At 44.5% G+C, this 13,126-nt stretch overlaps 1 protein-coding gene across 1 annotated transcript in view; it reads left to right on the top strand.

Moving 5' to 3' along the window:
* Positions 1–13,126, top strand: part of LOC120933097 (zinc metalloproteinase-disintegrin-like batroxstatin-2) — a 127,729-nt gene that overhangs the window by 59,786 nt on the left and 54,817 nt on the right. Inside the window, exons 10-14 of the mRNA XM_040346093.1 lie at positions 91–166; positions 1,432–1,440; positions 5,155–5,285; positions 10,322–10,499; positions 12,005–12,097. Of these exons, the coding sequence (XP_040202027.1) occupies positions 91–166; positions 1,432–1,440; positions 5,155–5,285; positions 10,322–10,499; positions 12,005–12,097 (487 nt within the window). The remainder of the gene's footprint in view (positions 1–90; positions 167–1,431; positions 1,441–5,154; positions 5,286–10,321; positions 10,500–12,004; positions 12,098–13,126) is intronic.

Here is a 13,126-nt window from a genome sequence, read left to right as displayed (position 1 = left end):
GCCAGTTGGACCCGACATGCAGTGATACAAGTCATGTTTTAGACATTTTAGTCTATTAGTACGATGCAAGCTCACACTATTCTCTTTTAGGCACACTGACTTTGATGGTGCTACAGTGGGACTGGCCTGGGTCAGCACTCTGTGCAGTGACACCCACTCCACAGGGGTTTACTCAGGTGAGACATGACACAAACTCCTATAGCTGTCTCCTATGGTCATACTTGTCACATTAACTATTCAATTGTTTAGTTGTCTTATACCTCATATGGGATTTCCCTTATACCTTGTCTCTTGTCTGTAGGTAGTTATAACCTAATAAACCTATAAACTAATAGCCAGATTCAGAGAGACTTACGACAGCGTATCAGTAGATACGCCGTCGTAAGTCCGAATGAGCGCCGTTTTATCTTTGCGCGCATTCTTAAAATGAGATATGCCTCACTGTTGCTAAGATACGACCGACGTAAGTCTCCTAAGCTATCGTATCTTATGTGCATATTTACGCTGGCCGCTAGGGGCGTGTACGTGGATTTACGCGTCGAATATGTAAATGAGCAAGATACGCCGATTCACAAACGTACGTACGCCTGTCCGCAGTAAGCTACGCCGTTTACGTAAGACATACGCCGGCGTAAAGATAAACCACCAAAAAAAAAAGCGCAGCCCATGCAAGGTATGGACGACGGAACAGCCGTTTGCGTAAGCGTACGTGAATGGGGCTGGGCATAGGTTACGTTCACGTCGAAAGCATTGAGTATTTTCTCTACGCATTTTGTGGACCACCGTCTACTCATCAGGAGCTTTGATGCAAAGGATATCCAAGATGTGTAAATGTAAGCTTATATTAAAATGCAACAATATCATATATATGTTCAAATAAGATGTATTTAATTGTTCCCCACAAAAGAGAGAGGGGTCAAAGAGAGGGCCTTGTTACTTTACATGTGTCTAGCAAATCCCAGGAATATTGCCAGGTAAAAAGTAAATGGGATGAACACCGAACATGTCTTGAGGACCAAGGTGACTAAAAAAGGAGGCATGTGAATATGTGAACAGTGAGAAAACAAAGAGAAAACATTTAAAAACAATGAAACAAGCCATTGTTCAAGAACCAAGTGAAAAAAGCCAAAAGTAAAAAGACAAGGTATAATAATAGTGATGGTAGCCCAGAGCCATCTTACCTAAAAGAGGGGGGGGGGGGTAAAGTAAAAGTGATGTCTGTGTTCCCACTAGGTGAGGAGAGGATGTGAAAACTGTGGACCCAGCTATCACAAACAACAAAAAACCGCGCTGATAACCCCCCACCCTCCAATCCTTGGCAGCCAGCAAGCGTGTGAAAACACAATGACAATAAACAAGAAAGAAAAGCCGCGCCAGAAAAACAATTAAATCACACACATTGGAGATGTGATGAATCCGTGGCAATTCAAGATGACACAAGTATTCACAATGTTCACAGGCAATAAGATACAGTCCATTCAATGATCGATCCTATGTTCCACAGCACGCCAGTGACAAATATGCATATAGTGACCCTCCACCGGAATATGGAAAGCCGCTTACCAGAAGGCAAAGCGGTTTAAGGCAGTGGCTATAGCCCAGCCCAGGCCTTTATCCCTCTGATGGGTCCCAGAAGCTCTCCGTCCCCCTGAGCGTGATGTCTCAGTACCACCGTGAAGATGAAAATAAAGAAAGACAGGCGCACATAGCGTAACTCTGCAGCATACACTTTATTTTAAAAAAGTAAAATATACTCACAAGCGAGCGTGTTTAAAACAGCATTAAAAGTAAATTGCCGCCGGCATACAGGAGCCCTACTCCTAGGTCGTGGTGGCGTCACTGCGTGATCCTTCCCAGACGCGTTTCGTCGCGATTGGACGTTGTCAATGGGGGTAGGGCCAAGCAGTACCTCACCACCTCTATATAGATCCGCCGCCCATTGTGAACGGCTATCCATGAGTCCGGGTGCGCCATCTTTAGTGTGGTATACCCTGCCCATACTTGGATCACATTTAGTGTGTCCATACGCACAAAAATTATAGAAGGCTGAATCTTTATTAAATAAAACATTGGAATTCCCCATCTCCGTAGCGGAGTCGCCTGTCTCCGGCGTGGGAGCAGTATTGATCATCACGATCGAGGGGCCTATAGGAACCGGAGGAAGGAAGACTGAATGTCTGGCACCGGACATTCCTTCCAATTTCCATTCCTCACCTCACCACCGCCATCTAGTGGGTGCTGAGGAGTTGGTTTACCTCTCTCTAAAACTTAATGTATGAGAATGCATTAACTCTTCCCACGAGCTTGTCAGCTACTCAAATTGCACACCAGATCTGGGAAGGCGTGTACATTAGTGGACCTATTTCTTTTCGAAATTTATCCCCCAAAAACTTTTTTTTATTTATAATGTGTTTAACCCATAATAGTGAAACTAATAAACTCTCCGTGTGTTGCAACATAGGATATATATCATATTTATATAAAAAACAACAACTAAATGCAGAGGCCTCCATGAGAAGTTGGCTTTATGCCACACTTCAATATTCGCCGTCCACATATAAAATGAAATATACTGTGAAGAAAAAAAGGAAAAATTCTATAACTACAAATATATTTACAAAAATTAGAACTCAAAAGTTCATTTGTGTGTATGGGGACACTTGTCCCTAAGGTGCATTAATCGAAGTAGCCAAACTGTATGATCTACTTCATGGTGGTTGTTCATCAAAAATGTGTTATTCCTTCAAATGTGCAAATAGCTATCCATCATGGATATAAAAATTAAGTGAAAAATTTAAAATAAAAATTAAATAGTGAGTAAATGGAGATAAACATCAATTAAACGATGTTCATTCATAGAAAATTTGTCAATCCCACCCCCATGACAGCCGATCACATTGGGCTTACACTAGGCGTTATTTATAAAAGCAAACTATTTCTAGGGATCGATAAATACAAGCCCCACTGGAGAGGAGGGAATCTGGTACGGGAAATTTCACAGATGGAAATGGGGTGGATTTTTCGTCTCAAAACTTACACCCCTTTTGGCCTGAACATAGAAACGGATGTCAATGCTTTTATAAATAACGCCTAGTGTAAGCCCAATGTGATCGGCTGTCATGGGGGTGGGATTGACAAATTTTCTATGAATGAACATCGTTTAATTGATGTTTATCTCCATTTACTCACTATTTAATTTTTATTTTAAATTTTTCACTTAATTTTTATATCCATGATGGATAGCTATTTGCACATTTGAAGGAATAACACATTTTTGATGAACAACCACCATGAAGTAGATCATACAGTTTGGCTACTTCGATTAATGCACCTTAGGGACAAGTGTCCCCATACACACAAATGAACTTTTGAGTTCTAATTTTTGTAAATATATTTGTAGTTATAGAATTTTTCCTTTTTTTCTTCACAGTATATTTCACTTTATATGTGGACGGCGAATATTGAAGTGTGGCATAAAGCCAACTTCTCATGGAGGCCTCTGCATTTAGTTGTTGTTTTTTATATAAATATGATATATATCCTATGTTGCAACACACGGAGAGTTTATTAGTTTCACTATTATGGGTTAAACACATTATAAATAAAAAAAAGTTTTTGGGGATAAATTTCGAAAAGAAATAGGTCCACTAATGTACACGCCTTCCCAGATCTGGTGTGCAATTTGAGTAGCTGACAAGCTCGTGGGAAGAGTTAATGCATTCTCATACATTAAGTTTTAGAGAGAGGTAAACCAACTCCTCAGCACCCACTAGATGGCGGGTGGTGAGGTGAGGAATGGAAATTGGAAGGAATGTCCGGTGCCAGACATTCAGTCTTCCTTCCTCCGGTTCCTATAGGCCCCTCGATCGTGATGATCAATACTGCTCCCACGCCGGAGACAGGCGACTCCGCTACGGAGATGGGGAATTCCAATGTTTTATTTAATAAAGATTCAGCCTTCTATAATTTTTGTGCGTATGGACACACTAAATGTGATCCAAGTATGGGCAGGGTATACCACACTAAAGATGGCGCACCCGGACTCATGGATAGCCGTTCACAATGGGCGGCGGATCTATATAGAGGTGGTGAGGTACTGCTTGGCCCTACCCCCATTGACAACGTCCAATCGCGACGAAACGCGTCTGGGAAGGATCACGCAGTGACGCCACCACGACTAGGAGTAGGGCTCCTGTATGCCGGCCGGCAATTTACCTTTTAATGCTGTTTTAAACACGCTCGCTTGTGAGTATATTTTACTTTTTTAAAATAAAGTGTATGCTGCAGAGTTACGCTATGTGCGCCTGTCTTTCTTTATTTTCATCTTCACGGTGGTACTGAGACATCACGCTCAGGGGACGGAGAGCTTCCTGGGACCCATCAGAGGGATAAAGGCCTGGGCTGGGCTATAGCCACCTGCCTTAAACCGCTTGCCTTCTGGTAAGCGGCTTTCCATATTCCGGTGGAGGGTCACTATATGCATATTTGTCACTGGGTGCTGTGGAACATAGGATCGATCATTGAATGGACTGTATCTTATTGCCTGTGAACATTGTGAATACTTGTGTCATCTGAATTGCCACGGATTCATCACATCTCCAATGTGTGTGATTTAATTGTTTTTCTGGCGCGGCTTTTCTTTCTTGTTTGTGGACCCAGCTAGCCTCAGCCAAATATACCCCAATGGGCATGGGCGGATCCCTGCCAGTGCCATGCAGACGCTGCAACAGGTTTCATCAAATATTACTTATATCATTACTATATGCATTGATGTACTATTTGTATGTTTTTATATCAGCTCTCTATTACATGAGCTCTAGAGGTGCAGAGATATATTTGCTACATTTATCAAGTATCTTCCTATGAAACAAGATTTACTATTTACCCTTTTATGAAGTATTATCTATATTATTACAAGAATTGATGTACCTGCTGATTTTCTCCATGTTAGCTTTTTATATTTATAAGTCTGCACCATGTTTGAAATCGAGTTCATGTAATGGAATGTGCAATAATTTATTATTTACACAATTTTGTATTGCATGAAATGACTTGACTCATTTAAAGTCCCCGTGACCACTTTTTCGATGTTTGGATGCTTCCATGTTGACCTTAATTGAAATGTGTGTTGATAGCTTTCTGTTATGTTCTCAGGATCACTCTAAAGAATATGTTCCCATTGGAGCGACTCTTGCTCATGAAATGGGGCACAATCTGGGAATGGATCATGATGGCGGTTCGTGTTTGTGCAATTCTGAATCTTGTATCATGGCACCTTCTTTAAGGTGTGTGTTCTCAAATACAACATTTACAGAATATTTGTGATTACAGAGATTTATATTGTGGATTGGGGTGGGATTCATTGCCTTGCTATGATTATGTGTTCTGTTAGGGCCCTTTCACACGGGGCGGATCAGTAATGATCCGCCTCCGTGTGTCCGTCAAGCTCAACGGGGATCCTCCGTAAAATCCCTGCTGAGCCCTCGGCTGACAGGGCGGTCCCCGCACACTGTGCAGGGACCGCCCTGTCTTTTCTCCGCTTCCCCTATGGGGGGATCGGATAAACACGGACCGTATGTCCGTGTTCACCTGATCCGAACCGCCAGACGGAAGAAAAATAGGATTTTCTTCCGTCCGATTTTGCCGAGCTTTGCGGAGGCGGGTGATTACGGGTGTCAGCGGATGGTCATCCGCTGACACCCGCAATCACATAGGGACCAATGTATGTCCTGTTTTCATCCGCAACGGATGGATGAAAATGCGGACATACGGTCTGCACTTCTTGAAAGGGGCCTTAGGGTGATTTCCTCAAACTTTTTGCCAGATGTGTTTGTTAGGCCTCGTACACACAATAGGTTAACCAGAGGACAACAGTCCTGATGGACCGTTTTCATTGGTCAAGAACCGATCGTGTGTCGGCCCCATAGGTTATTTAAACCACTTGCGGACCACCGCAATGTACATATACGTTGGCAGAATGGCACGTACAGGCACATTGGCGTACCTGTACGTCCCTGCCTAGACGTGGGTCGGGGGTCCAATCGGGACCCCCCCGGTACCTGTGGCGGTCCCCGTGGCTGTCCAAGCGATCCGGGATGAGGGGGCGGGTGTTTGTTTTTGTCCGCCCCCTCCGGATCGCTCTCAGCCAATCCACGCGCTCCCCCGTGTGTCACTTCCTCTGCCTGTGTAAACACAGGAAGAGGGAAGTAATGTGATCTCTCCTCTCGGCGGTATTTTCAACCGCCGCTGAGGAGAGAAGACATCACAGAGTGAGTCTGCACAACACTACAATGACACCAGAACACACAGGCACATTAACCCCTTGCGATCACCCCCCCCCCCCCCCCACCACCCTGTCACAGTGTCACTGAATGCAGTGATCATATATGTACTGATCACTGCATTTAGTGTCAGGCCTTGTACACACGGCCAGACGTGTCCGATGAAAACGGTCCGCGAACCGTTTTCATCGGACATGCCTGCTGGCAGAATTTGGTCTGATGTGTGTACACACCATCAGACCAAATTCCCCGCGGACAGAGAACGCCGTGACGTATACGACACCGACGTTCTCTGACGCGGAAGTTCAATGCTTCCACGCATGCGTCGAATCAATTTGACGCATGCGCGGGATTTCGGGCCGCTGGTTATACGTCATAACCAGCGGTCATGTCCGATGAGTAATACTGACCATCGGACATGTCCGACGGACATGGTTCCAGCGGACAAGTTTCTTAGCATGCTAAGAAACTTTTGTCCGCTGGAAACCTGTCCGCTCGGCCAGGAATCCGGTCCGCTAGGCCCTACACACGGTCGGACATGTCCGCGGAAACTGGTCCGCGGACCAGTTTCAGCAGACATGTTCGGTCGTGTGTACGAGGCCTCAGTGTGACAGGCAGTGTGACAGGCAGTTAGTGTTTAGGTTCAAGGGTAGCCCCGTAACCCCCTAATAAAGTTTAACCCCTTGATCACCGCCCTAGTTAACCCTTTCACTCCCTATTGCCAGTGTCACTAAGCGATCATTTTTCTGATCGCTGTATTAGTGTCGCTGTTCCCGCTAGGTAGCTATTTTTTTTCATTGCGATTTTTTTTTACTAAAGACATGTGGCTGAATAAATTTTGGCCTAAATGTTTGACTAAAATTTAGTTTATTTGATTTTTCTTATAACAAAAAGTAAAAAATATTGTTTTTATTTTTTCAAAAATGTCGCTCTATTTTTGTATATAGCGCAAAAAATAAAAAATCGCAGAGGCGATCAAATACACCAAAAGAAAGCTCTATTTGTGGAAGAAAAGGACGCGAATTGTGATTGGGAGCCACGTCGCACGACTGCGCAATTGTCTGTTTAAAGCGACGCAGTGCCGAATTGTAAAAACCCCTTGGGTCATTTAGCAGCATATTGTCCGGTCCTTAAGTAGTTAACCATAGGTTAAAAAAAAAAGCCAACTTGCTTTAAATTTAACCGATGGATTCCTAACCGATAGGTCAAAACCGATCGTTAGTAGGCACGGCCATCGGTTAAAAATCACGCATGCTCAGAATCAAGTTGGCACATGCTTGGAAGCATTGAACTTCGTTTTTTTCAGCACGTCGTTGTGTTTTACGTCACCGCGTTCTGACACAATCGTTTTTTTAACTGATGGTGTGTAGGCACGACGGACCATCAGTCAGCTTCATCGGTTAACCTATGACAATGTCCTTCAGACCGTTCTCATCAGATGGACTGATCGTGTGTACGAGGCTTGAGACATTGGTCTCTATGACTATGGGAAAATATCTGCACACACAACTAACAGCATACCTCCCAACTGTCTGAGTGGGAATGAGGGACAGCTATAGAAAAAAGTATACAGGCATAGGACACACCCCCTGTCACACCTTCTTAAAGGAGAACTGTACAAAAAATTTGCTTTTTTACCACTACTATTTCTTTACATTGTATTTTGGAATTTACTAATGCAGCAATTTAGAAATAGATGAAAGGTTTAGCACTGGGAAACATTTTTTGTTTGAATAATAAGCAGACTATTTTTATACAACTATATAGATCAGACCAAAATGAGGGACAAATGAGGAGAAAGATGGACAGAGGGACTTTGTTTTTAAATGAGGGACAGTCCCTCAAAATTAGGGATGGTTGGGAGCTATGCTGACATCAGTAGGGTGTCTCACCAGTCTTTTTTGCCATTGTTGCAGAAAGAGCATGGCAGTCTACAGTATATGCCTAAAGAGACCCTGTCCCTATATCGTTTTTATGACTGTGTTCTTCCTACCTAGTGACTTTTGCAGATGGTTTGCCTACTGAAACCATGCCTTATTATTCTGTGAAACCCCCCTCTGTCTGCTGCTGGGTGCCGCATCTTGAAACTGATGTCACTAGCCGTGGCAGCTTAAGCTGTCACTCCTGTACTCACACAGCCTGGATGGGCAAATCATGACAGAGATTGAATAGTTGACTGAGGAGACAGTGAAAGTGATTATGTGGGAAAAGCAATGGGGTTGATTTACTAAAACTGAAGAGTGTAAACTCGGGGTCAGCTTCCTGGTGTTTTTTGCCAAAGCTTAATTGAACAAGCTAAAGTTAGAAGCTGATTGGCTACCATGCACAGCTGCACCAGATTTTGTACTCTCAAGTTTTAGCAAACCAACCCCAATTGTTACAAAGCTATGTTGCAACTGAGCAAGATATAGTGGGAAAGAGATGAAAGACCTTGAGCGATGGACCATTAGAGGTACAGGGGGGGCCAGAGTACACATGTAGAACAAATGTAGGGAGAGGAAAGAGCTAGGACAGTATACAGATCACAGATCTTGAAACATACTGATAATAACACTAGGGTTGATGTACTAAACTGGAGAGTGCAACATCTGGTGCAGCTGTGCATGGTAACCACTTAGAACTTGAAAGCTGATTGGTTTCTATGAAGAGCTGCACCAGATTTTGCACTCTCCAGTTTTAGTAAATCAACCCCACTGTGCAAATCTTGCCAAGCATACTTGTGCAGAACCACTGGAGACTTCTTTCACACTGACAGCCAGGGGGGTGGTAAAAACAGCAGTGGGTTTACAAATCTCTAAGGCTCTGTTCACACCATGCAGATGCGACTGAGCGCACAAGAATTTCCACGCATCGCATGTAGGGCAGCCTATTCATTGCAATGGGCTGTCCTACACGTGAGAAATGCTCAAATAAAATCTCTGAGCATAGGTGTGCGCACAGGGTATGCCAGGTGTGCCAAGGCACATCCTAATCACCCCATGCACATTAGTATTATTGCTCTGTATGGCGGCAGGAAGATGGAAAAGATCTCCCTCTTGCCGGCTATGCCATAAAATAAGTGTTTATGCTCTTATTTTTTACTGTGCTGGAAGGGAGATCAATTTCCCGGTGTCATATATATGTAGACACACACATGTGTTTGAGCTTTAGGGTGCATGCCTTTTGCAGCTTCAGGAGAACTCCAGCCCTCCTCTGGTCCTATTCCAGACCCTTACTTTTTGCTTTCAAGCCATGCATCCAGCTTCTTCCCAGCAGCAGCATAAGGAAAGGGCGGTGCACTGTGATGTAAGGGAGAGTGGGGGACTCAACTTCTGATGGTGGGGTGGCTCTTGACATCTAATGTAGGGGGAGGGGATGCGCTGGACATCTAATCTTACAGATACAATCGGCCCTTTTGAGGGCACTCATAATGCTGATGCGGCCCACGATATAATTGAGTTTGACACCCCTGTCCCTTGTGCAATAGGCTGTGTACACCTATGTCCCTGACCCTATTTGAAAATTGTGCTGCACCAAAATGGTACTGCAGTACCATGCATTTTGGCATGTGCAAAAACATACCCGTTAGCAGATGCAGGAGGGTGCCATTAAGGATAAGGCTGCAAAAGGGCAGAGTGGTTTTGTGAGTTGCAGAAAAGCGCCTGATTTTGCTGCGTTCCTGCAACGCAAAAGTGTAAACATATCCTCAGGCCCCGTACACACGACCGAGTTTCTCGGCAGAATTCAGCCAGAAACTCGGTCAGAGCTGAATTCTGCCGAGAAACCCAGCCGTGTGTACACTTTCGGCCGAGGAAGCCGACGAGGATCTCGGCGAGGAAATAGAGAACATGTTCTCTATTTCCTCGTTGTTCAATGGGAAATTTCGGCTCGCCGAGATCCTCGGCGGCTTCACAAGGAACTCGACGGGCAAAACGATGTGTTTTGCCCGTCGAGTTCCTCGGACGTGTGTACGGGGCCTAACAGTATCCTTTACTAATGCTTCTCTTTCTTTTTAAGTTCTTCCAGTGTATAACGTACATCTGTTCCTCTTCCTCACACAGTTTTAATACGCCTCGGGAATTTAGCTACTGCAGTCACCAGAACTATCAGGACTTTATTCTGCAAAATATGCCGCTCTGTATGAAGAACATGCCAGACAAAAATGAGATTGTCAGCGCTGCGGTTTGTGGAAATCAGTTCACAGAAGAGGGAGAGGAATGTGACTGTGGCACAGAGGCGGTAATAATATTTTTCATCCCTATCCTTTGTATATGTTACAGGTGCCCACACTTGACACTGAGCTAAGCAGGTAGACATAATTGCCAATTTAATGTTGACCTCCAGGCACAATTTTTTTTATTTAAATGTATTCCTCCGTAGCCAAAAAGGACTTTGCCTTAAATACTGTTGAAAATACAGATATTACCTTGTAAAAGCATCTGTGGTGTCATTACTGTGCTGTGCATAGCAAGTACAGAGAGCAGAGCTGTGGGAGTCTAGAATTCTACACCCATTACAGGCTTGTAGTGCGGCGGCAGTGAGCACACCGTGTTCAGTTGCAGAAACAGAACTGTATTGATGTTGAAATTCAACAAAGCACAGATACCTCATGGGAAGACAAATACCTGGCAGGAAGACATCCTAACCGAGCGTACTCACAGAATGTTTCAGCAAAAAGTGAAACAGTAGGTCTTGGGTGCACTGCCAGAGTCTGTGTTGAGAAATAGAATGGGGCCTGGCTGGTGCTACCCCAATTGAGTAGGCTTCCAGAAGGATGGCGTGTCCCTACTCATTTCCTACTCATTGGAACCTTTCCGCCAGGGTCACATGGGGCAGTAGCATCCAATTGGATAGCTTCCCCAGTATCCCAGAAAACCATAGAGGTACCATGTTCCCCTCGACTTCCCTTCCAACTGCAATGCCGCTGCGGTTGAGCTCCACCTGCAGTGGAGAAAGTAGACTGCACCTGCCTGCAGAAAACTACAGAAGGGGGCAGATACAAGACTAGTCACCCTATACAAGGATTGAGTAATAATGACCTGTCTTTATTACAAGAAGTTCCTTCACAGAGACATAGCAAGAGCAGTTGTAAATGAGCAAAAGCTCTGCTAGCTTCAATCATCCAATCATGCGCAATGAAAAATACTGTGATTTTTTTTTTCCTTGCACGTGATTGGGTATTCTTTGCAAAGTGAAGCTTTACTCCATTTACTAAGCTCTGGAGAAACTGCACTTGCAGAGTGCAACTGTACTTTGCAAAGTGCACAGTCTATTTGCCTTTGGTAAATCAACCCCAGAGTCTCACATTGGATTACTGCAGTGTGCACTGCAAGTGCACTTGTAAGTGTGATGAAAGTGCACTTGGAAGTGCAGTTGCTGTAGATCTGAGGGGAAGTTCTGAAATGAGGGGGAAGTTCTGCTGATTTTATCATACAATAATGTGCAAGTTTAAATGCTGTTTTTTTTTTTCTTGCCTGTCCCCCTCAGATCTACAGCGACTGCACTTGAAAGTGCACTTGCTGTGCACTCGTAGTGCAAAGTGGAGTTGCCTTTCGTAAATAACCCCCAAAGAATACCCATGCCTGTTGTATTTAGACAATATTTGACTAACCTGCAATTCAGTTTTAGAGTAATTGACAATGTAAAAGTTCTAGTAAGCAAACCCCAAAATATATTGTTGTCCATATCTTTCTTGTCCTAAATTTAAGCAATGAGTGTAATCAGCAATTCTCATCTGCCTATAGGAATGTACCAACAACTGCTGTAATGCCAAAACCTGCAAACGCAAAGAAGGCGCTCAGTGTGCAGAGGGAGAGTGCTGCTCTTCTAATTGTCAGGTGAGTGTTATAGGTAATAATGAAACAGTTGCTCCACGCTCCAACTGTTGAAATATCACTTAGGCTCAGATTCACAACCGAGATACGACGGCGTATTTCCAGATACGCCGTCGTATCTCTGCGTTGCGCCGTCGTATCTATGCGGCTGATTCTTAGAATCAGTTACGCATAGATATCCATTAGATCCGACAGGCGTAAGTCTCTTACACCGTCGGATCTAAACTGCATTTTTTTTCGAATTCCGAGTATGCAAATTAGCTAGATACGCGAATTCCCAAACGTACGCGTGGCCGACGCAGTAAAGTTACAACGTTTACGTTAGGCTTTTCCTGGCATAAAGTTGCCCCTGCTATATGAGGTGCAGCCAATGTTAAGTATGGCCGTCGTTCCCGCGGCAACATTTTAAAAAGTTACGTCGTTTGCGTAAGTCGTCCGTGAATGGGGCTGGACGTCATTTACGTTCACGTCGAAACCAATGACGTCCTTGCGACGTCATTTGGAGCAATGCACACTGGGATATTTTACGGACGGCGCATGCGCAGTTCGTTCGGTGCGGGGATGCACTTGATTTAAATTATACACGCCCCCCTACCCGCCAAATTTGAATTCCGCCGGGTGATTTACGCTACGCCGCCGCAACTTACGGAGCAAGTGCTTTGAGAATACAGCACTTGCCCGTGTAAGTTGGGGAGGCGTAACGTAAATCAGATACTTTACGCCCGCACAATTTTGCGCGGCTGTACGTGAATCTGCCCCTTAGGCCCCATACTCACGACCAAACATGTTTGCTGAAACTGGCCCGCGGACCAGTTTCAGCAGACATGTTTGGTCGTGTGTAGTTACGAGCGTACAGAATTTCACCGTACATTTGCCCGCCGGGCCGTTTTTCAGCAGACATTTATTTCCAAACTTGTTTTAAAACCGTCCGCTCAAATCCTGTCCGAACGGACATGTTTGGTGGTGAGTACACAAAACCAACGTACAAAAACCCCGCGCATGCTCAGACTAAATGAGGCCAAGGGAGCGCTC

Source organism: Rana temporaria, chromosome 3 (assembly GCF_905171775.1).
Source record: "Rana temporaria chromosome 3, aRanTem1.1, whole genome shotgun sequence".
Lineage (NCBI taxonomy): Eukaryota > Metazoa > Chordata > Amphibia > Anura > Ranidae > Rana > Rana temporaria.
Note: the sequence above shows the minus strand (reverse complement) of the source record. Positions and strands in the feature narration are given on the sequence as shown.